General features: G+C 51.1%; 1 protein-coding gene across 1 annotated transcript in view; it reads right to left on the reverse strand.

The window, feature by feature from the left end:
• Nucleotides 1–1,253: 1,253 nt before the first annotated feature.
• Nucleotides 1,254–27,206, reverse strand: part of LOC133341883 (hemicentin-1-like) — a 254,826-nt gene continuing 228,873 nt past the window's right edge. The window contains 17 exon segments of the mRNA XM_061550695.1: nucleotides 1,254–3,934; nucleotides 4,567–4,702; nucleotides 5,503–5,629; nucleotides 7,579–7,698; nucleotides 10,081–10,470; nucleotides 14,343–14,471; nucleotides 15,206–15,331; nucleotides 15,675–15,794; nucleotides 17,433–17,567; nucleotides 18,895–19,014; nucleotides 19,941–19,956; nucleotides 19,958–20,004; nucleotides 21,844–22,081; nucleotides 22,629–22,750; nucleotides 23,647–23,784; nucleotides 24,765–24,911; nucleotides 26,122–26,292. Of these exon segments, the coding sequence (XP_061406679.1) occupies nucleotides 3,704–3,934; nucleotides 4,567–4,702; nucleotides 5,503–5,629; nucleotides 7,579–7,698; nucleotides 10,081–10,470; nucleotides 14,343–14,471; nucleotides 15,206–15,331; nucleotides 15,675–15,794; nucleotides 17,433–17,567; nucleotides 18,895–19,014; nucleotides 19,941–19,956; nucleotides 19,958–20,004; nucleotides 21,844–22,081; nucleotides 22,629–22,750; nucleotides 23,647–23,784; nucleotides 24,765–24,911; nucleotides 26,122–26,292 (2,513 nt within the window). The 3' untranslated portion in view covers nucleotides 1,254–3,703.

A 27,206-nucleotide genomic window follows, 5' to 3' on the forward strand; every position in this document is an offset into this window, starting at 1 on the left:
GCAACCAAAGTACAAGATTTATGTAGCGTAAATATCGTCTGAACAATGGACGCTATGAGATATGAAGCTGGGTAAATAGTTCAAAGGTCGTGGGGTCATTTCAGTCCTTGATATATGGTGAAACTAACCGTTGTGAATGTAAGTTAGTGCTACCACTGATGTCAATTGGCCAAGATATTGTATAATATACCCATAATCCAATTTTGATAATTCTCACCTTGGTGAAGTGCTTAGAGCCTTAAAACGTTTTAATAAGTAAACACACAAAAACAACTAGTTTAAAATCAACGTAAAAAAAAAGCTTTTATCGAATGCATTGTGTTTGCGATATTATATTTCCACGCATACGTCAACACAGATACATACCGATGCCACCTCCGAATAAATATGTTAAAAAAAAATACTGCATGCTGTGTGTGGACATCGTATTAACACAGGCACACGCACCTCCCAAAACACGAGCCTGTTTCGCCTTGCCTACCAATGCACCATCCACGCTGCCCGTTCCTCCCTTCGAGAAGGGAGAAACGCGTTCGAGTGCCGATTTAATCTCGCTCCACAACACGAACCCTTCACTTAGCACGCGGGGACTTTGTGCAGCGTAACCGAATATGGTTCAAGTTGATGGAAGAGTATTTGGGGATTGTCGCAGGGATGCTCGCTCAGAGGTTTATGGAGACCCGGGGCAAAATGCCACGTGGGGAGAGGGGCCCATATTCCACTGTCCACAGTCAGAATCATCAGAATCTTTATTTAGACTGGAGGAATCCGATGAGCTATGAAGCTCTTTATATGGGCGGTTCAGCGGTCTTGTTGCTAGGCCCTCTATGTGTGAGGCTCAGAACATAATGCCCCCCCCCCCTGTCCCTCCTCCCCCCCCCCCGTCTCTCCTCCTACGCCATTGGGCAGCCCTGTGCGTGCGTTGATGCACTGTGTGGCCGTTGAAATGTTACATTGATGACATATGTTTAATCTCCTCAGCTGGTATCATTCATTGTTCCGAGAAATATTCGAAGGCTGTCCTCCGCCCACTAAACCCAGTCATTCCCTGATTCGGTGCTGAATTTGTGTGATAAAGCATAATTTACCAATGAAGTAAATACATTGGATTTGTTGTTGTTGTTGTTGTTTACTCATCACAGGAGGTCGGTCACCTTTAGTCAAGAGATGCCACCATGGCCCAATACCATCGATGTCAGCACACCCACCAAATAGTGGTAAGGCCCAAAGCACCTTAGAAACCTGATTTCTTAAAATCGTGTATTATTTTAAGGCAAAACACAAAACATCATATTCACTTATTCACTTTCTTCATTCATTTAAGCTTATGCACGGGTCTCATCCAGTCCCAGCTGAAAAAAGCTCAAAGTGTGACCTTGGAATGCAGTCGATGCCAGCAGAGAAGGTGTCTCGGTTGTCAAACGAATTCCAAATTCCGTGGTGAGGTACGTTCAGCAGATAAATAATTGAATTAATAAAAATGTATTTTATTATTATTATTAAATTCGTTGAGGGGTTTTTAGCCACGCGACTCCTCTCAATCCCTTGAAAGTTTTGTGTTGTATCGCGGCAGTTTGTTTTTTACTCATTGGTAACTGCCACCCTCCCAAGCCGATGGTCGATGTGGTTGTGAAGTCAAACTGAAGACGAATTTCAACGTTCTCACACCCGTCTTCCCAAATGAACCGTGCAAGCGGCCACCAGCGGTGGAAATTTCCAAATTCCATAGCGAGTCCCTGGTCTCGCTGCAGGAGAGCCACTCTCCACCTTCTCTCAAGAGGTACTACCGATTTTACTGACGTCGGGAAAGGTGCTGAGTCGACTCGAACCTGGATTTGAAATTCGCAATCTCGCGAGAGTGCGTCGAGCGCTCCGAGCCACGGCGTTATCTGGGCCATAGGCAGCGCCCCACGCGTGGCAGACTGTGTGGGGGTTGAGGAGGCAAAACATTAGACTTGTCAAAATCCCTGTGGATAACGAAATGGAGGCCAATTAACTTACTTAGATTTTTTTTTGCAACACGTTTGTCAATCCCACTGTGGCGGCGTTAAAAGGAAAATTATACCTCATAGGTGATGTTTTGGGCAATGATCTAGCAAACAAACCTATGACTGTACTGTATATACTTTTCCTTCGAAGGCCACGGCGTTATCGGCGAATGTGTTGGGCTTTGTTTGTTATTTGTGCTCCATTGCTAACGCGGCAGCGTCACCAGGTGGTCACAACACGTACTGTACTTTGTCATTCAAAAGTACGTGTTTCAATGTGGCACCGACGTTTTTCAAGTGCACTTCGAATATCGACGACGGTAAAACTCAGCGATCCTCTTTTCCGCGAATCCTACAATTCGAGGTGGCCGCCCTCCCCCCGACCCCCGCCACCACAATCCACGAGAACCACTAAAAATTCGCGAAAAATTCGCCGTGCGGCCAACAACTCCTCTTCTACCCGTAAAAAAAAATCAATCGTGGCTGGAAATTCGCGGAGGAGAGGAGTTTTTAGCCACGCCGACTCCTCAGACCCGCAAAAGCTTTGCGGCGTATCGCGGCAGATTGGAGGATCTGTGAATAGCCTCCCAGACACATCAGCCCGAGTCCCTTGCGCGTTACGCAAAGTCGCCTCGAGTCCCGTCGAGCGAGCCCCACAACCGCCCCCGACTCACGAGATGCCGAATCGTTTTCATTACGATCCGCTCATCCCCGCAGCAGCGGCGGCTTTTGGCTCACCGTCGAACAAAGACGGTCATCGCGTCGCGCGCTTTCAGACGTGCTTCTGCGGCCGTCTGGAATGCTCTTCCTTCCGATATTACGAAACCACTGGAGCCTATGCACTTTAAAATCATTTAGATTGAAAACTCATTTCTTTACAACCGCTTTTTCGTATTTAGTTTGTCGTCCTTCCCCCGCACTTCCGATTAGCACGGCTGGCTACGTGCGGTTGCGAAAGAAGTTCAACGTACGTACACCACGTAACTCGGCATCTAAATATCCCTTTCAGAGCTCCCTCTCGTGGAGGCCTCTCCTGCAAACAGTGGCACGGGAAAACCGATTGTGGCACTGCACCTTGTGACCTAATTGCCTTTGACCTCACATCCTACCACCCCCCCCCCCACCACTTCGCCAACCTGGTGGCGTCGTTCGCGGCATCCCGCCAGACCGAGCGCGATGGCTTCACGGTGTCACCGGCAGATTGTCGACGGCAGTGCGATGATGCCGATTTATTAAACGACTGCTCCTCCCGCACGAGTAGGTTAACTATTTGCAATGCAGTGGACCTTTTTTCAGCTGGGACATTCAGTGAACCCACGTTGTGCGGTGAGTGTCTTAATAACGATTCTTTGGTACAACAAGGCGAACACAGTTTGCGGTCCACAAAGAAACATTTTGAGCGAGACTACAGCCAAAATTAAGCTATGTAACAGATTTCTACAGTAAATATTTTTTTTTTTGCTCCCGATGTTCGACAATGCATGCTGAACGCTGCATAATCCACATCGTTCAAGGAAATGCTCCGAGGCTATCATACCATTTAAAAAACAAAAATAAAGCCACAAAAGAACTTGCGACCGTTTTGCACTTTGTGGCGTCGGACCGCAAGACGGCCCTTGTCGCCAAAAGGAACGACGCGGAAGTCCTAACTCCCGGTTGTGGTGGCGGCAGTGACGGCGTTCGGGAGCGTGGGGACACGGAGCACAAGCCAGGTCCTAGTAGGGGTAGGCGGAGACGGAGATGTAGACGATGAAGGTGGTCTGGTACTCGACGGAGCCGTCCTCTGCGTAGGAGAGGGCGCGCACCTTCATGCTGTAGGTGTGCGCCTCGCGCAGCGCGCGGATCGTGAACACCACGCCCTTGCCGCCCTCGTCGCGGATCGCAAACGGAACGCTGGGGTCCGGGTCGACCACGAAGAAGCGCGTCCTGGGGTGCATCACGTCGTCCTGCGCGCGCACGGACGGACCGATGGGCGGGCGGAAGGACGGAGAGTGTGACGAGCGGGCGGAGGGAAAAAGATGAAGGAGGGATGGACGGACGGATGGAGAGAAAGACAGGCATATTGACAGACACGCAGATACACACACAGATGCACAGGAAAGCGATCAGATACAGAGACCGTGCTGAGAACCAGACGGCACACAGCAGACAGATCGAAAGATATTCGTACGATCGGACAAACACAAAAACAGGTAGGCAGACAGACTGACTCACAGATAAAATAGACTGACAAATATACAGACAGACGGACATGTGGACAAACAATGAAATATGATTTGGAAATATATTTAGCACCAAGAACGTTTGACAAACAGATAAGACGAGCGCACAGCCAAACAGGATGGCTCACATACAAACAGACACACACACAATACAAAGATCCCCCGTGTAGCCTGCACAGACTGTTGGGGCAAGTGCTGTTAGGGAGCACCTATGAAGGCCGGCACGGCACACGAGGGGGTGGGTGCCCAACACCATGCCCGCCCGACTTTGTCTCCACAGAGGGGATATTTACACCCCAAGAGACAGACAGACACACGCACGCACGGAACTGACAAGACGGCGCAGCGGAACTCACCTGCGTGTAGGCGACAAGACGCACGAGGTCCTGGTTGGAGGGGATGCCGAAGGGCAGCGCCACCAGCTTGTACTCAAGCGCCAGCGGGCTCAGCAGGCACTCCACGTCGTTCGGGGGGCAGCTCTTGAGGCAGAACCTGCAGGCGGGGCGGTATGCGGTCACGGCCATCGCGAGCGCAGAGATGGCGACGGGGCATAGGCACAGCTGTCGACCCATATGGTTTACCCCGTATTCTTGTCCAGGGAAATTGAGTTTGCAGGTCCATGCGGCGTACAGCCGTTTCAGAACGGGCAAACATTTTTTTCGTCTATTTGTTTGTGATGGGACTTTGTCGGATGAACGTTGAGATTTATGAGGGGCACGGGGTGACCAATAAGGTCTGAATTGGTCTGTAACAAGACAGGGCATTGATAAGGGGTTGACAGGTATGCAAAGGGGTGCACCGCACACGGCACTGCCGCCTGTAGGGACCGTCGCACTTTCAATCCCCTTTGAGTCGGCGGCCTGGAGCCTCCCAATGCCTGAGCGCACTTCACCACGCTGGAGAGCGGCGGGTTGGCGACTGCAGGCGGCGCAGCGCGGTGCACGACAACCAATGTGATTTGCTTCACAGCCCCCCGCTGACAACGCAGCCCAGGTATCGGCGGCCTTCGGCGCACGTTTTATGTGCGGCGGCCGCCCATCCAAACGCTATCCCGGCTCAAGCCCCGCTTCACTTCTGAGCCGCGATGAGATCGGGGCCCAAGTCTCCTCCTCACACGAACACGGCTACCGCCGCGGTCCGACGGCGACGCCGCGGGGTCAGCAGCGCCGCGCGCTTGCACCGAGCGGACGCCGCCGGTTCGCGGTTTTCGAGAGAAGGCCACAGGAGGCCGTGCTTGGGTGCGGGCGGAGGCAGAACGGCCGAGCCGCGGGCCCGGCGCGGCGTCGACGTACCCTGAGCGCGACTCGCGTTTGTAGTTGGGCGGGCACGGCGTGTCGATGCACTTGTAGCTGCCGCGCATGTTGAAGCACATCCGGTTGGGTCCGCACTGTATGTTCTGCTCCAGACACTCGTCAATGTCTGCGTGTGAGCAAGTGGCCGCGCGTGCGTGGTTTTTTTTTACGTGGGTGCAAGAGGGCGTGTTTTTTTGTTTGCACGAACGAGCGCGTGTGGATTTGTGCAAGGTGTGCGCAAAAATTCGGATGCGCACGTACGTATGGGTACGTACGTACGGGCGTGCGTAAACGTACGTGCGTGCGTGTGTGGGTGTAGGAGTGTGCGTGGGTGCGCATGTTGCATGTTTAGAGACAACAGACACATGGCAAATGTCAACCTCAGTACACATAAAGCAGTAGTCGTGTGTACTGTGAAGGCACACAGGGTCACAGTAACAAGGAATGGCTGCAGTAGGTCATCATAGTTGGAACTGATTTATTGACATCCCTTCTTGTGCACGTGGTTAGCTAACTCAGCGTGACGTGGCGCCGTGGTGGCGAGATGTGAACTCCCTCGCCTGGTATGCAGGAAGTCGTTCATTCAATCCCTGACCCTGGCACCTGTATATTCGGAGTTTGCACGTTCTCCCCGTGATCGCGTGGATTCTTCTCCATGTCCATCAGTTGTTCCCTCCACATTTAGAATCAACACGCATTTAGACTATTTGTCTGCCATCAATTTCCACGTGATCAGCCACTTTCTTGAGCTATCATTTGAGACTAGGTAGCTTCTGAAACAATAGCTGTATGGCTCAGTGGGCCTTACCTGGGTAAAATAAAAAAATATTGTTCAAGTAAATAGTTTAGCTCTCATTTTTCTGATAAGCACTACATCGCTGCACGTGTGGCTAACGTTTCGGTGCCACCTGGTGCACCGGTGTTGATGTGCGTCACCTGCCACTGTTAATGGAGTGATACTCCATCTGAATGTTGTGTTCCCCGAATGCGTTTGCCACTCGGTGTCTGCAATGTTATCATTGATGAGAATCGGTTTTACTATTTATGTCAATAAAACCGGTATTACGATGTTAAAACACTAAACAGAAACCTAGAGGACACCATAAGGCGAACAGCACAAAAACAATGCAATATTATTGAGGTCCCATGATGTAGCTGCTCATTCTGAGCTCTCAATGCCCTGAGAGTGGCATTGTCTTTGTGATGTTCGCCTTTTGGCGTCCTCTGGTATAACACTGTTTGAGACGAGGCTCTACTGAAAGCTGTCTCTGGTGTGGACCAATCCGTTTCAAAGACAATGCATAAAATATCAGAGCATGTTTTTTTGTTTGCATGTTCACCACAAGTATATGTGGTGAACGCAGACATGATTCCTTGCAAAAGGTTTCTGTTTGGCGTTTTAAAATCTTAACACCTGTTTTGTTGCCAGAAAGGGTAAAACCTATTCTTATATTGTGATACTAGCAAGGGAGTCCCATGATGTTATCATTTATTCGCTGATGTAACTTCCCTTTTGTTCCTTCTCTCACCAAGGCCCTCCATGGACCGTTTTTGTAAAGCAGCTTACGGCTGAATGTTTCTTTACCAGCGTCAACAAATACAATCGATCTGACCAGCCCATTAAGTCAGCGAACTGACCCCCCCCCCAGGTTTTTCCCCACAAGATGAATCGTGACCCTGGGTGATGAGACCGTTTCCCGAGTTCCCTCTATGAGCACCAAGGAGGAGCTGTGGTTACAGCGGGCACTTCACTCACAATCATAATATCGTGAATTCAAATCAACGAGTGTTTTACACGTGGAAAGAAAGCAGAGCGCCCAGGGAAAACCCATGCGTGCGAGGGCGAAACGCTCTATCCCCACGCAGATGGAACAGGTTGAGTCCACATTTCTCGACGCCCACGGGAAGGGAGTTTCAGAACGTTTGTGCTTGGTGATCCATCAACCCCCTCGCTGTTATCTCCACAGTGCTGGATTACAGGCAGCCACGTGCAGCAGCGTAGCACCACCGCCTGGCTAGCTCGTGAAGGGTGGTTGCTGCAGACATGGGGGGGGTTGCAGAGAGTCGGGAACTCACCCTGGCAGGTCTTTCCGTTGGGGGCGACGCGGTATCCACCGGGACAGACGCACTGGTAGCTCCCGGGGGAGTTACGGCACTCGTGCTGGCACTGTTCCTTGTTCTGACACTCGTCCACATCTGCGCCGGGGGCACACGCACGAGCATGAGATGCGCGCGTGGCACACAGGCGGCGTAGACACACAGTACACGGACACGAGTTGCACGTGCACACAAAGACAAAGATCCCCCGTGTTGACTTTTAACGGACTGTGTGCTGTTAGCGAGCACCTATGAAGGCCGGCATGGCACACGAGGGGGTGGGTGGCCAGCACCACGCCCGGCCGCCTTTCTCTCCCCAGTGACGATGTTTATACATTTAGGCTGAGTCGACCTAGGGAAGGCCCGGGACCGGTTCAGATAATTATTACTTGTATTGGCTGTGAACGGGAATCGAACTCGGGTCGCCGGGTTTGTAGCGCAGCGCTCCAACTGCTACACTACCGCTCCCCACCACATGCACACATCATACGTACACACGCAACATGCAAACATGCAAGACACAGACGTGCGAAATAATGTGCACACATGTTCGACATTAATGCACGCACGAGCACACACGAGCACACACGGTCAATTGGCAGACACACAAAACACAGACACGCATGACACATGCACACATCACACGCGGGATGACAATAAAACAAGACATGCACGACACACAGACAGGCACGAACACATATCCCCATTTAAGAGAAACAAAGACAAAGATCCCCCCTATAGCCTTAACAGACTGTTGAGGAAAGTACTGTTAGCGAGCATCTACGAATGGAACACGAGGGGGTGGGTGGCCAGCACCACGCCCGACGGCCTTTGTCTCCCCAGTTGCGATGTTTACACACCACACCGGGTACTCATTTGAGGCTGAGTCGACCTAGAAGAGGCCCATGACCGCTTCAGATAATCGTCACTGGTGTTGGCCGCGAGCGGGAATTGAACTCGGGTCCCCAGGTTCGTAGCGCAGTGCGCTAACCGCTACACTACCGCTCTCTAAGACGAGCACACACACGCACGATGCTACGAATTCAGTCGTAAGAATAAACAAAGCTGCTTGTGTGACTACACCTTTTAAACATTAAAATTCAGTGAAGGTGGATACGTGCATTCAATTAGCGTAACATACAGAGCACGCATGGACACGTTAAGTAGATTGCACATGCGGTGTGTAACAGACACCAAGCTCAACTTCGTTGGAAGTCCCTGCCATAGGAATGTGGAATTTGGACCAATGTCTTAGGACTGCTAACAGAGATGAGCACTGGCAAATACATTGTTACAATACAAGTGTCAGGACCATTTCATCTAACTTTACTTAGCTAAGTATCACTAGGTTGGTATTGCTGAGTTACACTGGAATTAGAAAGTCAGCCAAGTGATCTCAGAATGAGGATATTTATTTAGACTGGAGGAGCTGCAAATCTATTTTTCACAGGTGTCCAGTTGAGCCGGGTCAGAACGCTACTCGCAGCTAATGTCTGGACGTGAAGCAGCAGCCTTCTCAATAAGGCGATCATCGGGGACAGTGCAGCAAGTAGGTTACTGGCATCAGCGTTGAGTCTAAGTGTTCTCCCCTTGGCGCACGTTCATTTTCTGCTGCCACTATCGACTTACTCGTACGGACAAAGCAAGCTCAAACTTGATTTGAAGCTTTCGTGACTGCAGGAATTACTCTTTGGTTCTTTCGGTAAAGTCACGTAGGCGGTTGCTTGTGTTGCAATCGAAACGTCATACTCTATTATTTAACTTATTTTCTTTATACGTGACTTTACCGAAAGAATCAAAGAGCAAGCTCAAACTCTTTAATGGGACGAGTACTTTGGCAGGGACCTCCCGTGAGAGAGAGAGTCTTGAGACTCGGTGAGGCTTTTCGTGGTAAATAAATTATTAGCATTTGTGTATTATTATTATTATTGTTCCCAATATTGTTTGCTGCATCAGAGGCAACATGGGGAGAAGTTATGGAAACGAGATGTGAAACTGTACACACCAGCATCCAAAGTCCAGACCAGACGCATGACCATCACTAAAATACATAGAGGGCTGTATGTTGATTCTTAAATAACACTTTGGCATGCCATTGTAACGAAACATCTCATAAATTATGCTGAGCAAGATTATTATGGTGGTGATGATGCTGATGATGAGCACGATGGTGATGATGCTCATGATGACGATAGTAAAGATGACAACAATGACGATGGCAACAATTACGATCACGATGATGCTAAATGGCCGTCGATGATTACGCTGTTCACGACACCGACAGTGATGAAGATGACAATGCAATTGATGCCGCTGACAATAACACCAATGGTCACGATTACAATGAGGGCGACCACAACTTTGGTAAAACGGCTGGTGATGACTGTGACTATGACAACGAGGACGACGATGACGAATGACAACCACCACCACCACCACCTCCAAGCCTTCCTTCAACGCACACAAAGACCCCGGTCGTACCTACGCACTCTCCGCCAAACGGGCGATACCCAGGGAGGCACGCGGCAGCCCTACGGCTCCGAATCCTAGCCGCCGTCGCCGTGGCGGCGCGGCCGCCGGTGCCACGGTAACGCGTGCGAGCGCTCTGCCTAACGAAGGTGAAGTCGCCCGTGGCTGAATCGCCGCTCCAAACACCAGCGGCGGGGCCCGGTCCGCCGAACGCGTGGCCCCGGGGAATGGGACGGTGAACGCCGCCGCCGTCGTCGTAATTTGGCAATCGCTCTAGACCGGCGCACGACTTCCCGTCGCCCAGCAAGCGTTGGCCGGGCGAGCAGAGACACTCGAAGCTGCCGGGCGTGTTGACGCAGCGGTACGCGCACGGCCGGGGGAACGATCCGCACTCGTCAATGTCTGCCCCCGTCACGATCCCATGCCCCCGATTGCCCGTCCCCGATTCCGCCCGGGCATGCGAAGACACAGAGACACACGGGGAGACAGGGCGGCGCGCGCCGTTTTAGTTGCGTGTCGCTCGATTGGGCCGAGGCGTCACTTGGACGCGTGCGTCAGAGCGACAGGGGTCATTGTACGATGACGACGGCGCTGCTGAGAAAACTGCAGACAAAGGATGCGAGTCCTGAAATTTTACCGCTGGAGGGTAACACTAAAGAGAGCTCTGCAGAGACCCTCGAGAGAATAGCACTGGCCTACTCTTCCACGCTCACCTCGGATACCGTGGAAGAGGTGGAAGCGATCGCACTGTGCCCCACCACACACGCCTAACCGTGGTGTTATCATTCGACTGACTGTGGTGAACACATTAATACTGCTGGGTGGACAGAAGTGGTGGGTGGTGGATTATGCTATAGAAAGGCTTAGAATCAAAGACCACTCCAAGCTTGCACACAGCATGATGCCAGAGTTCACAAGGTGCAGACTGAGACATCTGAGAGTCCTAATTTTGTTTTGGCAATGAGGATTACGTCAGCTTTGGCCGAGTTTATCTCGAGGGAGTTTGGAGAAATGCACAGTGACACCACGTCCAGGCAAGACGTGAGAAATGGACAACGAGTTAATTTCATACGCAGGCTTTCACGACCAAATGGTACGATTCATAATTAAGAGCTGTAACTTGTGCATTGCTCACTGTCCCACGGTCTAGGCTTCACACTTGGGGTGACGGTGCCTTTGCAACTGCGTCACCTAAACTCTGTAACTCGTTGCCATTCGAGGTCAGGGGACTTCCAAGACACGACAGATATTCAAATATCGACTAAAAAAAGCGTCTCTGTTTAAAATAGGGTTTTCTCTTTAGTTATTTTCAAATGTTCTTCTCACTTCTTCTCTGCTTTTATGTTGTTAACTATTTTCCGCCTTTCTATGCATGGCGCACTGAGAACGATTGTATAAGGGCACTTCACAAGTTTAAATTCTAATGATTATTTTGGGTTAGATCGTCGTTTAGCTATAATATTTTTTTTACAATAAGCCACCACCCGACAGAGCCAATTATTTCAAGTTGCCACGTGACAATTTTGTCAAAAATGTACATGCTTTTGAACAATCCTTCCGTTTTGGTGATAAGCCGCATCAATTGGCACATCCGCCTACATCGTCACAACTTGATTTGATTGGCTCTGTGAGGTGGTTGAGGGTTATACAGTTAAAATACGACAATATACCTACACGGCGATCCAACAACAAAATACTCTTAAGTTTGAATTATGGACAGGAAGGTCGGGTGTGTGGAGTCAACGGACTTGTCGGGCTGGGGTTGTCATCAGCATAGACATGGCGGCCAATGTTGAAGCTTGAGAAGATTTTGCCAAGTGGGAGGAGATGTCTAATGGGACACTGCAGCAGAGGCGTTGCATGTAAACAAAGCTACTTCTGAATATCAGGAGCAGTTTTGTGATATCAGCTTCCGCGGACAGTTTTATAATACGGAGAGCTGAACTGCTCTTTGAGAATTTAGAATGGATTTTTTTAGCTCATGATTTGATACCGATAAAGGGCAATTGTTATAAATATAGGGGACACAAGCTATTTACATTTTTTAGCTTTTAACTATTATTCGATTCTATTTATGATTATAAAAACAGGTGATGTGTTTTGAATATAATTGCGAAGCACTGGTTAATGGGAATAATATAAATGTACAGGACATCTATAACAGGCTTGCCAGTGACAAGATGTACTCAGATAAGACTTCGAGAACAGGTTATCCAGTCTCAAGGTGTACTCAGATAAGATTTACTATGTCTATCTAGGAAAATCGCAACTGAGCCTGCAGATTAAATTTGCAGCAGGGTAGTGCTTAGGGACAGTTAGTCCAATTATTTCTCGAGTATTGGTTGCGAGTGTGAGGTCAATGAAGTGCCCGGAGAAAACTCATGAGTTATGAAGGGGAAATTCATAAAAACAAAATCTGTACGTCCTGCTTGCCGTACTTCCTCATACCAACCAAATCCATCTCTGCCGTGCGGGATCCACAATCTCCGCCTCTCCTAAGCAGCACTCTTTGCAAGTCTAAGCAACGTCAATGTGTGTCCACGTTGAGAGGCTCAACCATTTACAATCCGCTTTGCACTTTTACCTCAACACATCTGTTACGGTGGCTCCGATCTCACGTGAGAAAATTTAGTTCATGAACTGGGGATCACCTCCCCCCCCCCTTCTCTTGTGTTAATTAAAAAGGTGACAAAATGGCCAACCCCTGTAAAAATGGTAACAAATGGCCGTGTAAGTCAGGGACGTGTACGTTCTGCGACGTCGGGGAGTACGTTTAGAGTTGGAGTCAAAATTCAGCTGGGGATGTGCGCCACACGACGCGGATGTTATCAGGGAGACAATTAGACGCAGTTTGAGCGCTGACGCGTATCATTGATGTTGCTTCAGCTGACAATCGCAATTCCTCTTCTCTCGTATGGCTCATGTAGATTCACAGCAACAACCGGGGTTCTCTGGTTTTTCCCCTCCACATTTGGAAACGTGCGTTTAGAGTACACTATTTGGCTGTTATAAATTTGCACGTGATAAGCCACTTCGTTGAGCTATCATTTGTGGCCAGGTGGCTTCTGAAAAAGAGCTACGTAGCTCAGTGGGCCTTACCTGGTAAAAAAAAAAATAGTTAAATTAGTTAAAAGTGATCAGTTTGTGCCACACGAGAGACAAGAGGCTGAACTGTGTACAGTAGAACCCTGGGAAACCAATTTCACAAACCTTATGGGGCCTAAATCTGAATTTGCCATTGTGAACCCAGGGCTAAAGCAATGCCCTCGTGAGAGTCACAGCATCCACCAGGACATGACTGACCCGTCAGCCATAGCGCATGCAGCTGTCAATAGGTCCATGGAATCGTGCAATAATGGAAGACGCAGTGCATAAAGGACCTCCGATTAGCTCGGTTGGCTACGTACGGGGCGAAGGAAGTTTAACATACGTACATACTGTGATATTGCTATCGCAATACCAGAACCATATTTATCTGTGACGATGCGACAGTCGCAATTTGGCTGCCGATTCGCGCCTCAAAATCCTGGCTCCTGTTTCCAAGATGGGGAGTGCCGCGACTGCAACGGGGTTCACACTCCACCCTCTGTGCACTGAGCTCCCCACAGGCGAACCACGGAGCGGCTCACATCGCACGCTGACGGTCGTGGGCCCCCCTACTCCGCTTCGTGAGAGGACTACAGCGCGGCTGTGACGTCACTAGAGGGCGCTCGTAAGGCCACGTGGCAGTGGCTCCCAATTATTTTTCGAATTGACGAAGCTCCAAACTTCTGTTGGACGGACCACGGCCCCACAACTACTAAGCACGTAACGATGAATGGACTCATGCTGACTGTTATGATACGTGCACATAACCACGTCTCTGTGTATGCAATTGATATGCCAACTGTAAAATGAGGGTTAATGGGGCAACCAAAGCTGTAAAAATATGCATGAAAAATAATCGATTGTTGAATTGAGTCATGACCCTGAATCGTGACGACTCATCGAACCACCGTTTTTTTTTAAAGCCCTTCCCAGTGAACAACACGTAGGGCTCAGCCAACGTTAATCTAACGTTGGACCAACATTAGGCCAACATTCAGCCAATGTTGGGCCAAAGTTTGGCGAACATTGGGCCTGCGTTGGGCCAACGTTAGGTTAACGTTCGCCAATGTTGGTCCAACGGTTCCAACCATATTCCGACGTTGGCATATTGACTGTTTGTGCCCGCCGGCAGTGCGTGTGCGGAGGAGCAGTGGAGTGGTAGCAAGGAGCTGGGCGGGAGCACTCACCCAGGCAGGGCTTGCCCACGCCCTGCGAGCGGTAGCCCCGAGGGCACGTGCAGCGGTAGCTCCCCCGCGTGTTCTCGCAGATTTGGTTGTAGCGGCACTGGTGGGTGCCGTCCTGGCACTCGTCAACGTCTGGGCGGGTGGGACGGAGTACAATGTGAAGAAGGGAGGGGGGTTTGGGGTGGGTGGGTGGTGGGATTACTCAATCCTCCACTGACCCACCATTGTGCCCGTCCACCCACGCGCTTGTCTGTTGGCTCGTCATTCAAGCCAAACGGTTATCCGATCGCCAGCCTATTAATTATGCCACCCCTTCAATCACTTGCACGTGTGCTAAAACACTCCCCCATCCACTTAATTAAAATATACTCGGTTGTCTTGATGTTCACTCATTCGCCGACTCGAATATCCACTACCCACCCATTAACCCCCAAACATCCTCAACTATTTGAACACACTCAATCGCTCACTCAAACCACCCACTGACTCTAGGACACGTACACTCGCGCAGGCAAATAAACGCTCCTTCAAATGTCCACCCGCATACACTCACGCATGTCAATATACACGCTTGCTCGCGTATTGTAGTGTCTCACTCAAATGCCGACCAAATTACCCGCTCACTCGCTCACCGCTCGCTCACTCACAAAACACTCGTCACACTCGCCGCGGTCCAGCACTGTTTGGCCTTCCCCCGCACCTCCGATTAGCACGGTTGGCTACGTACGGCGAGAAAGAAGTTCCCCATACACACAATGCACGCGTACAGGCCCCGTATCCCATCGCCCCGTACCGCGCCGCCTCCCCCCTCCCACCCCCTCGTTCTACCGCCGTTGTGCCGCGCCGCGCCGCGTCCGCCCACGTACCGACGCACGTGCCGTTCTCCGCCTTGGTCATGCCGTTGGGGCACAGGTCGATGCATTTGTAGCCGCCGCGGGTGTTGCGGCACTGCTGGTCCACACGGCACGCGTGCTGCAAGCACTCGTTGATGTCTGCGGGGACGGGGGGGGGGAGGAGGGAAATTTCCCGGCGATTGTGCCGGGGTGCCGTGTTCACAAGCGGTGGCGCTGGCACCACCGTGGAGCCTTCCGTCCGACCAGGGCGGCTCAGCGTTAGAGCCGAGCGGCTCGCAATCGAAAAGGTCACTCAGGGTTCACATCCCGGCTTGGGGGGGGGGGGGGGTTGACTCAGTGCATCATCCTTGTGGGGCCAATAAAGCAGCTCCACACTTTGTGGGGAGAGATAGAGAGAGACAGAGGGGGGGCGGGGGGACATCGAGAGATAGATAGGAAGAGAAAGGGAGAGAGAGATAGAGAGAGGGAGAGCATCTCTCACCGTAGCATCGGCGGCCGCGTAGCTGGAAGCCCGGCTCGCACGCGCAGCGGTAGCTGCCGATGAGGTTGACGCACTTCTGGTTGCAGGGCGACGGGTGAGTCTCCTTGCATTCGTTGATGTCTGTTTGGCGATGGTGAATTCATAATAATTATTGACGAGAATGTCAATTTGTAAAGCGCCGCGCAGTGTTCACTCACTCTTGAAGCGGTAGAATGACCTCGGAAGCGCGAGGAACCGCAGACAAGGCGCGGAGGCAGGCGCTAACAATTACCCGAGTTCTGCAGTCCTCTACGTATTCAAATGTTAATCGGCCAATTATAATGAGCGTTCACATGCGAGAGGGCAACACTCTATCCCCATACAGAGTCAACGGAAGGAGACCACATTTTGCTGTGCCGCCTTCTCCTGGCGAACCAGGGGTATGGCATCTCCTCAACGTCCGTGGGAAGGGAGTTTCACAATATTTGTGCGTCGATCCGATTGTGGCCGCGCAACTAAAACCGACGTGTTACCGCAACCGCTGTAGTCTGCGCTCCTTCAATGGAAGAGAATCAAAACTACGTGAACTATCTCCCAAAGAACCTACTGTCGTGGCTACACAAGAATAGAACTGTCTCACTCACATAAAATGTAACGGGCATTACATTACTAGACAATGGGGCAATTCAAATTCCGTTTTCTGGGAATGCATTGAGATAATCAGGGGGATGAAGTCCTGCTCCAATGCGGCATTGCCAGACCACAAAACCACAAAGCGGCATGAGGACATCAGAGGCTGTCTGGGTGAACTGCACTGCCCCGTCTACTGCACAGCTAAGATCTGGCACCCTCCTTTGATGTAAAATCGTTCTGCCCATTGATGAGTGGTCTACGCAGGTAACGTTTTGACACAAATGATGGTGTGGCTGGTGAATCCTTTGGTCATTGAAGAAATGCTGGTCCTGGCTGCACGGGAGTATCGCAAGGACCGGGGGCGATTTACAATACAACAGATACATGTGTGAGACATTCCCCCACGACTGAACATCAAACATATTTCGATTTAAAGCTTTCGTGACTGCAGGGATTCATCTTCTTGGTTCTTTCGGAAAAGTCACATAGAATGGAAATAATAAAATAATAAAAATAAAACATAATAAAATAATTCTCACGACGTTTCGGCCACAACGCAAGTAGCCGTCCTCAGGTGGAGAACAGGTCTGTCGAGGAGACAGAGTCTGAAAGCCTGGGGCTTAACCGAAGAACCAAGAAGATCAAACATTTTGTACGAAATCAATAAAGTTAGTTACAACATTCTAGTGTCTGAACCACGCAAGATCCCGCAGTGTCGAAAAGAAACACATGACCACCTCGTGTCTACACAGCACACGACACTCAAGTGCCTGACTCACACCCAAGACACTCACAGTGTGAGCCACACACCCAAGCCACTCACAGTGTGTGAGCCACACACCCAAGACACTCACAGTGCGTGAGCCACACACACAACACACTCACAGCGTGAGCCACACACCCCAAGACCCTCAAGTGCGTGAGCCACCGCGCTCCGCAGTCTCCGCGAGGCTCCAGGCTGCCCGGGCCAAAGTGGCACGTGTCGCCCCGATTACTCCATCGGTCACTAAAGAAAGCCCCGGGCCCGTTGTGTGGACTGCCCGGGGAGGGAAGGGGGGGTGAAATTATCCCTTTAACTCCCCCCCACCGCCCCCTCGCCCCCTCCCTCTGGCGTCTGCGGCGGGGCCTGCGGAAGCGGTCGCTCACCCTGGCAGCTGGCGCCGTCGTGAGTGCGGCGGAAGCCGACCCCGCAGCGAACGACGCAGCGGAAGGAGGCCATGAGGTTCTCGCACTCCTGGCTGGCGGGGCAGTTGTGGCCGCCCAGGGCACACTCGTCTATGTCTGCAGGGAGGCACGGCGGGGGGGGGCGGGGGATGGGAGGGAAGGTGCACACGGTTTTTCTGATGTTAGCAGAGCCAATGCTAAACGCAATACAATGGTAAACGTGCTATTTTTTTTGTATCACAGTTGGTGGGCACAGACTCTAAAGGCCCAATACACCGCAGCTTTAATGTCTGAGTTAATTATGTTTACAAAAACCAAGCAAGGTTATCATAGGAACTTTGGAATCAAGACGGACGGGAGGGAATTTCAAAGTTGAGCCGAACGAGGAAAGATTAAGAAAGAGAAGTGCTGTGACTTGGAGGGTGGTGAGTGGGTGGGTGAGTGAGTGCGTGAATGAGTGCGTGAGTACGTGCATGAATGAGTGGGTGAGTGAGTGGGTGAGTGAGTGAGTGAGTGGATTAGTGAGTGGATGAATTCGTGAGTGATTGAGTGGATGAGTGAGTGGGTGAATAAATGAGTGGGTAAGAGAGATGATGATTGAGTGGGTGAGTGAGTTGGTGAATGAGCGGGTGAGTAAGTGAGTGATTGGGCGAGTGGGTGGGTGAGTGGGTGAATGAGTGGGTGAGTGAGTGGGTGGGTGAGTGGGTGATTGAGTGGGTGATTGAGTGGGTGAATGAGTCGGTGTGTAAGTGGTTGTAACCTGCAGTGTTAGTTGTTGAACACAGTTTAGATGAGATGAAACAGTCAGTCTGGTAGACCGAATCATCGGCATGGGTGAAGAAATCAATGAGTGGGGGTCACTGCAACAGTAGCTACGGTAATAGTAACCAAAGAAGAGCAGACATGGCGTGAAATAAATCACGTAAATGTGCATACCTTCTCTAGCAGAGATCAGAAGAAATGTGAAAATAGCCAAAGAGTAGAATGGAATTAAAGCTGAAATTGCACAAACGAACACAGGGAGATGAATGCTTGAAATTTTATAATTATCCATCCGAGTGAGCTTAGAAAGAGAACACATTTGTTTAATATGTAGGCTATCGCGGCAAATATTATCCATAATAGAGGTTTTAGGGTTAGATCGCGTAAAAATAAATGTTGTTAAAATTGACATTTATCCCTCTATTTAAGAGAGAAACAGGAAGATTTCTCCACAAATCTGGACTGTCGCCTGATGAGGCTGATTGTAATTACCGTCGAAACGTCGTACTCGAATTGTAAACGTTGTGGGTTTCTCTCCAACACACAACCGGTGTGCCGTACTAGTATCGAACTGGCACGTTTTGTTTACGTGTCAAAACCTTACTAATTCGCTGCGTCGCGTGGTGAAGGGTTTAACGACACATTTACTCGTTGGCGCGATCTAACACAAAAAAAACGGTACCTTGGCAGGTCCGGCCATCGGCCGAGATGGTGAGGCCTCGCGGGCAGGAGCAGTAGTAGGTGCCCACGGTGTTGTGGCACGTGTGCGAGCATGGGTTGCTCCCCGCGCACTCGTCCTCGTCTGTAGAAGCGGGGCGACGCGCACACGCACGGACAGAGGATACCCCCGTTGTAGCCTTCAACAGACGGTTGGGACAAGTGCCGCCAGCGAGCACCTATGCTTACGTTTACACACCGCACTAGGTACTCATTTCAGGCTGAGCTAACCTAGGGGAGGCCCGGAAACGGCTCAGATAATTGTTATTGGTGTTGGCCATGAGCGGGAATCGAACTCGGATCGTCCGGTGCATAGACAGCACGCTAACCACTACACCCCCCCCGCCCTGTCACAAAGACCATGATCCCCCGTATAGCCTTAACAAACATTTGGAGCTGGTGCTGTTAGCGAGCTCCAATGAAGGCCAGCACGGCACACGAGGGGGTGGGTGGCCAGCACCACGCCCGGCCGCTTTGTCTCCCTAGTGGGAATGTTTATACACCGTACCAGGTACTCATTTGAGGCTGAATAGGCCTCGGGGGACCCAGGACCGGTTCAGGTAATCAACTCTGGGTGTTAACCATGAGCGGGAATTAAATTCTGGTCGCCAGGTTCGTAGTGCAGTGCGCTAACCGCTACACCACCGCTCCCCATGCACTCGTACCCGGACTTGCGCACACACACACACAGTTGCAGAATTCACGCAGCAGAGATGCAGATGCATAGCCGACAACTTGCAACGCGATTGCAATGCGATTGCAACGCGAACAATAAAGGTGTGCAATGTTGATTTGAAGCTTTCGTGACTGCAGGAATCCATACTCTTTTGTTCTTTCGGTAAAGTCACGTGGGTAGAAAAATAAAATAAAACAAAAAATAACAAATCGCGACGTTTCGATCGCAACACAAGCGTTTGTTTTATTTTATTTTTCTACCTACGTGACTTTACCGAAAGAACCAAAGAGTGCACGTGCAATGTTCTAAATGCGCACGCGGTGCAGGTCGCTCACCAACACAGTAGGGTCCCTGTTGTGTCCAGCGAGAAGCCCTGGGGACACTGGTTACTCCGCTCCCCTGTAGAAACACCAGCGTGCGAGTGGTGGAGTCATGAGTAGCCAAGTGAGCAGCAACGTAAAATTACACAGCCCTTGAGTGATGAGCGTTGACGGGTGGCGATCATCTCCTGTTCACAAGCACCTGAACCTTCCGATTCGCACCTCCGATTAGTGATCGCGGTTGGATACGTACGGTTGCGAAAGAAGTTAAAATCTAGAATACATACAGAAATGAACCAGTCAGTGGAAAGGTCGCATTCCTGTAACGGGGGCAAGTCTCTCCATTAGACAACCACTGCTGAATCCATCCCAAACCAAGATTTGAGCCTTGAACACACACACACCTCATTGAGTTTCAAGACTTGTTTTTTTCCCCCCACAGTGCTGGTCGTTGCCATCGTGGGAGCATAGAAGTATAGCACAACAATGCATTTCCCTGGACTGCCCTTCTACTGCCAACCACGTAGCCATGGAGCTTCGAACACCCGTCACGCGTGGTGGTTGCCCATCTCAAGCAAGCTCTTTCCAGCACCATCTCATCCAAGAGAGATGAACACAACCCCAGTGCTGGCTTGCGCACCGCACATACCTTGAATTATGACCAATCATGTTATAGTTCACCGACGATTACTCCAATCTAAATAACCATTCTGATTTGTTCAACAATGACAATAGAGAGACTGGCCCTGCAGTTAGATCGTGGAATCTCCAGCCACTGTTGACTCGGGGCTAGCAACGGTGACGAACGCCACCCTATATTCGTCTGAGCAGGGAGATCGTTCGACTCTGCATCCCTAACGCTCGTGCCCCACAGCTAAAATCACCCGGGGTTCGATTCCTGACTCGGGCGCCTTTCTGCGTGTGGTTTGCAAGTTATCCCCTTGTTTCTACGTGGGTTTCCTTCCTCCATGTTCTCCAGTTTCCTTTCATAACTAAAACACGCGTGAAGGGTAAGTCGTGTAAAGATGTTCAAATGCCAAATATAAACTTTTGCAAGGCATCAAGTCTGCATTAACCACACACAGTACTTGTGGCAAACCATGCAAACAAACATGCTCCGATAATATATATTGCATTGTCTTTGAAACCGATTGGCATACACCAGATACAGCGTTATTTCTGGCCTCATCTCTCACCAGCATTAGACCAGAGAATTCCACAAGTACGTTTGGTTAATGCAGACTTGATTCTGAATGTGGGGGGAAAAACCGGAGGACGCAGAGAAAAATGCATGCAACCAGGGGGAGAACGTGCAGACTCCAAATATACATGCGTCGGGGTCGAGATCGAACCGACCGACCTCCTGCATACCAGGCGAGGGAGATAACATCTCGCCAACAAAGCACCCTGACCAAGTACATTGAAAAGATATCTACTCTACACACAGTGTACATATCTTCAGATGTGTTGCCAACTTGACATCAAGTTGATCAAGGACGAATGCAATGTTTTAAGTTGGTGCTGACATTGTTCATTTATATACAGTAGTGTCCAGTTCTCAAACGTTACGACACAAGCAAGTAAAGTATGTTTTTACTAAAGGATACTCGTATAAGCGTAAGAGCCCACAAGTATGACTTATCAAATAGCTTCTCGTGTACACCTTGCCAGGTGGTAACGGTGAATCCGACTGAAGACACGTTTTTGCAATCACTTATAAAGTTTTAGTGGCAGCCACACGTGCTCAGTACTACGCCTTGGCTACATAGCCCAGCATATGCACGGGGCAACCACGTGCACATGGTAGCCGTGGCTATAGCCTTAGAGTTCAGTTACTGCTGCGTGGTTATCGCTGCGGCCATCGCTCGCGAGGTGCTCGTGCGCCCTGCCCCGCCCGTGTGGGCCGGCGGTGACTGACCCTTGGCGATGTGCGCGTGCAGCGAGTAGGAGAGGCGCTCGCTGCGCGGGTCGTAGCGGGCGCCGGCGTCCGTCACGTGCAGCGTCTCCACCAGGAAGGGCATCTTGCCGAGGGCGCCGTCGTAGAGCACCGTGTGGTTCCACGAGTAGGGGATGGTGGTGCCGTCCACCGTGTAGAGGCGTGTCGAGTGGGCGTACAGCTGACCCGGCCCCGTCTGGATGTAGTCCTCGTTGTAATCCTGCGAATCCATCGAACAACAATGATAATAATCGTACGATCATATTCATTTAAAAGTGTAACTTTGCCGCCGCGGCAGAGCGTTCGCTTGGACTCGTAGAGAGACGACGACCCAGAGGCGTGAGGACAAACCACAACCCAGGTGTCGGCAACCTAAACAACAACAAAAAATATCTAATTCGATAAAAAAAACATTATATTTTAAGATCCGCAATGGTAGCTAATAAAGAATGTCATGAAGCAGTCCTTGAAGAGCCGCACGCGGCTCCGGAGCTGCGGGTTGCCTGCCGACCCCTGCCCCAGTCGCTGCGGTTTTGTGGCTTCTCATGGTGGCGAAAGAAGTTTAACGTACGTACACATGCACAACAACTGTGCGTACGTAGACACAAAAATTGTGCGTATGCACGCACAACAACTGTGCGCACGCACGCACAACAATTGTGTGTACACACGATCAACATTTGTGCGTATACACGTGCGTACAAATGTTGATCCCGTTAAGCGTTGGACCGAAGCGGCTGAGCGACGAGGACGTGAGCGCCGGTCACCTTGAGGGCGACGTCGGCGGAGGCGGTGACGGACGGCAGGTAGCCGCTGAGCACCACGTCGAGCAGCAGCACGCCCTCCGAGTCGACGCCGCGCGCCACGTGCGACATCTTCACCACCTCGCCTGCGATGCGCGACGACAGTGATGAGAGCGATGATGGCGGCGATGGCAGTGACGACAGTGGTGACAGTGGTGACGGTGGTGATGGTGGTGACGGAGGTGACGGTGGTGACAGTGGTGACAGTGGTGACGGTGGTGACAGTGGTGACAGTGGTGACGGTGGTGATGGTGGTGACGGTGGTGATGGTGGTGACGGTGGTGACAGTGACGACAGTGACGACGGTGACGACAGTGATGACTGTGATGACGGCGACGCCAGCGCTTAGAGCGACGACATTGACAACAGCGACACCGGTGGCGTTTGCAGCCAGGGGGGCAGAAGGGTTCGAGAGCCAAGGGTCGAGGACAAGGGTGGGCCACAGACGTGTCAATTGTCAGGGCAAGGGTGGCGGGAGAGACGCATATTTGACATTTGATTTTGTTGTTGAAAATGTGCCGATGTCACATCATCGGATGTGGAGATCACCAAGGAGATGCGTTTCAACTGCTTCCCGAATGCGTAGTCCTTTGGCCGAAATTGAAAATTTCCCTGACTGGTAAATTATTGTAATACGAATTAAGGGTGTAATTCACTTGAGGCATTTTTTGCATCCGGCTACTGGCTGCTAGAGTTAAAGACAGGCCCAGGAGGAGAATCAAACATCAAAAGAGCAGGGGCAGCAGAAGGGTTAAAAGCCAAGGGTAGCAGTGGAAGAAGACCTGAGCGTTTAGGACAGGGGCTAGGGCCAGAATTGAACGGCAGGGTCAGGAGAAGCACTAACAGTCAACGCAGGGGCAGCAGGGGCAGCAGAGGCACCACGAATGAAACCACCGCGACGCAGCGTGGCCCTGAGCATCATAAACGCGGCAGGCAGGCACGGGGGGGGGGAACGCGTCCATCACCGGCGGCCGAGCCTCACCCGTGGCGAACTCGACCTGCGTCTCCCGGCGGAAGAGCCCGTTGGTGAGCGTGTAGCCGTTGACGGCGCCGCCCACCTCGCGCGCCGTCGCCCAGTACACGGGGGACAGGATGGACACGAGCTTGCGCATGGCCGGCCCTGGCGGCGAGAACGCAGACGGGAGTCACCACTGCCGCTGCCGCCGCCGCCGCTCCTGCTGCGGCATCGCTACGGTTGCAGCACTCGATTCGCATCATGAACATCAGAAGTTCGAATCCCACACAAGTCCTTCGACACTCTGGGATCAATAAAGTAGCAATTTGTGGAAAGTCAATGTTGGTTGTGCTGTGTAAAGGATAGCCCAAGCCATGGGAATATGGAATTTCTACCAGTGGCTACGAACTGCAGAAAATTTCCGAACCCAAAATCATTTGTCTGTGATTCATAATTAAGTTTATTTTCGGTTAGATTGCGTTTGTATAATGCCATTTATTTTTACTATAACCCTCCAATAGCAGGCTCTGTAGAGTAGTGGCTTGAATCAACCAAAGGAGATGAGCACCAAGCACTGGAGTAGCTATCGAGTGTGCAGGCGGTGCAACTGCACCAGGGCCCACGGTCCAGAGTGGCCCAGGTGCCCGGCTATGAAGTGTGGGGAAACTGGAGAGGGCCCCCCCCCCTTTTCCCCACGGTTAATTGCTCCCACCAGGGCCACGTCAACCACGATGTGCCGCTGGCACTGACCCACACTCGCTCACAATCAAGAAGCTCGTCTCTTTCCACGGGTAAAGGTGCAGCCCTGCAACTAACTTCCCACGCCATTGCTGGCGGAAAGGTCACTCCAAGAAGGAAATTCGGTCCGTTCTTCCAAGCTGGCCAAACATCACGGAAGAAGTGGGAGCGCCCGAACTTTACTCCGCCACGCGCGACCTGCCGATCGACTAATTGTGGCATGAGCCATTTAAGTCGAGCGGTGCCAGAGCCTGGGGGATTTACAAAGCTTACCGATCGTTCGAACTGCTGCGCCAACGGCAGCACGCCGCCCTACCGCCGCGACGGCCAAACGCCACCGTTGCTGTCGTTACACACGCGCACGTGTGCAGTGCGTGCCGCGCGAGCCGTTGTCGTTGGTGGCGTACCGACGGCCCGCGGGACGTTGCCGATGTGGCCGTCGATGACGCGCATGCCCTGCCCGCCGTCGCTCACGTTCACGTGCATCAGCGCCATGCCCAGCTCCACGTCGTTGAGGGTGCCCACCACGGAGCCGCGCGCGCGCTGCGGGCCACCTGTAGAAACGTATTTGTAACATATCAACGATCAATTAATCATCGGGCAGCTCAGAGTCACTTCGAAGTCGTCTCGCGGCACGTGTCGAACGTGGGAGGCGACTCCGTGCTACTGCGTGTGTGCATGTGTGCGTGTGTGGGGGACGGAATTCCAGGTGGCAGGTGTGGGGTAGTGGAAACCCGACGGTCACGGTCCATGGTTCGCGACGACGGGCAGATTGGGGGACGCGTTGCGGTGGACACGGCGTGTTTTAGATGGAAGGCTTTCGCGACCAATAACATCTATAATACAGTTTTTTTTGGGTTAGATCGCGTAAATATATAAATGTATCGTTGAACCCGCCACCACTCGACACGAAACAGGAAGATTTCTCCACAAATTTGGTTGTCGCCTGATGAAGCTAGTTGGAATTACTGGCAAAACATCGTCCTGAGATTGTAAATGTTGTGGCTTTGCTCTCCAACACACCGTTATGCTGGACTAGTAACGAATTGGCATGTTCTGTTTATACGACAAACTTAATAATTGGCTGTGTCAGGTGGTGGCGGGTTTTAACGACACATTTATATATTTACGTGATCTAACCCAAAAAAAACGCATTATGAATAACTACACACTTAAATTATAATTTTTCTTACCAGGTAAGGCCCACTGAGCTATGTAGCTCTTTTTCAGTAGTAACCTGGCCACAAATTATATCCCAATCAAGCGGCCTATCGTGTGGAAATTTATAGCAGCAGCCCAATACTCTAAATGCACGTTTCTAAATGTGAAAGGAAAAACTGTAGGACCGGGAGAAAAATCCACGTGACCACGGGGAGTACATGCAAACTCCAGATATACAGGCATCGTCAGGGTAGGGATCGAACCCATGACCTCCTGTATACCAGGTGAGGTAGTTAACATCTCGCCACCGTGGTGCCCTAACGACGTCGCCCAGTGTGACCTGAATAGAGGGGGTGCCCTTTCAAATGGGTTGAGATGAGATGTGAGATGTAAAGCGCTCAGAGACGGCTCCGGCGCGCCGGAGGGTGCCGCAGCAAAGTCAAATTGCGATCATTATTTTGAGTTGAGTTCGTTGTCCTTCCCCCGCACCTCCGTGTTTCACGGTTGGCTACATACGGTACAAAAGATGTTAAACATACATAAGTACATTATTATTATCATTACTGACGCCGATGCCACTCGCTCCCTCGCTCGCTCGCTCACCGGGGCACGGCTGGCTGTTGCACTTGGCCACCTGGCTGCCATCGCCCTGGCAGGCCCTCCCTCCGTGGGTCGGCGCTGGGCTGTCGCAGCGCCGCACGCGCTCCTGCTCGCCGCCGCCGCACGATGCCGAGCAGGGGGCCCACGCTTGCCAGGGCCCCCAGCTCCCGTCCACTGCGGAGCGGAAAACGTCGACGTCACCGGTTGGAAAATCCGCGAACACGCGCACGGGCCTAAGGCGTGGCGTTGGCAGGCCCTCCTCTGCTCTTGCAAGGAGGCTTCAGGTGCTATGAATTTAAATGGACGACAAAATTGATCGAGGTGGCCACAGCTGCCTTCAGTCGGTGATATCTAGCTCGGAAAATTACGTAAGAGGGGAGTATACATTTATTTTATTAAATTACAGCCAGTCATTTTGAAGTGATATTTTCTCTCCTACTACTTGGTGCTAGTTGGGTGGTCAGCGCAGCTATAAGGCAATACAATTAATATTCTTTTAGGGTTAGGCCACTTTGCTGATAATTAATTTACTTGTTTGTCCAGGAAAGCCACACTGAGTTGTAGGACTCTTTTTAAGGAGTGTCCTGCCATTTTTTTTATTTCAAGACATTTTCAGCCAATTAATAATGAGTGTTTATATGTGTGGGAGGAAACCGGAGCGCCCGGAGAAAACCCACGGGCGCAAGAAGCAACACTCGATCCCCGTAAAGATGGAAACAGATTGCAATGAGTCCACTTGCTGTACTGCCTTCACCTGGTGAGCCGGGATGTGGCACCAAGTGGTAGTTTTATGACAAAACTGTTGTCATTAACCCTCCACCACCTGACAGGATTGTCACGTTGAGAAAGACATATTTTATACCGTGCCAATTTGCTGAACATATTCTGAATGATAAAGCTCCTCCGCACCGGTGGCCGAAGACTGTTCATGATGGAATCTACTGGGCTATCTATCTGTTAAAAAGAGTTCCACAGCTCATCGGATTTTCCCTAGGATTAATAAAGATTCAGAGATTTATGATTCGGAATTCAACGTGAACGTACGGGGTTTTCGCTCAGGTGGCGAACGCGGAAATTGGGCGAGGCCG

This window comes from Lethenteron reissneri, chromosome 12 (assembly GCF_015708825.2).
Source record: "Lethenteron reissneri isolate LAM-NWPU_2019-01 chromosome 12, ASM1570882v1, whole genome shotgun sequence".
Taxonomy (NCBI): domain Eukaryota; kingdom Metazoa; phylum Chordata; class Hyperoartia; order Petromyzontiformes; family Petromyzontidae; genus Lethenteron; species Lethenteron reissneri.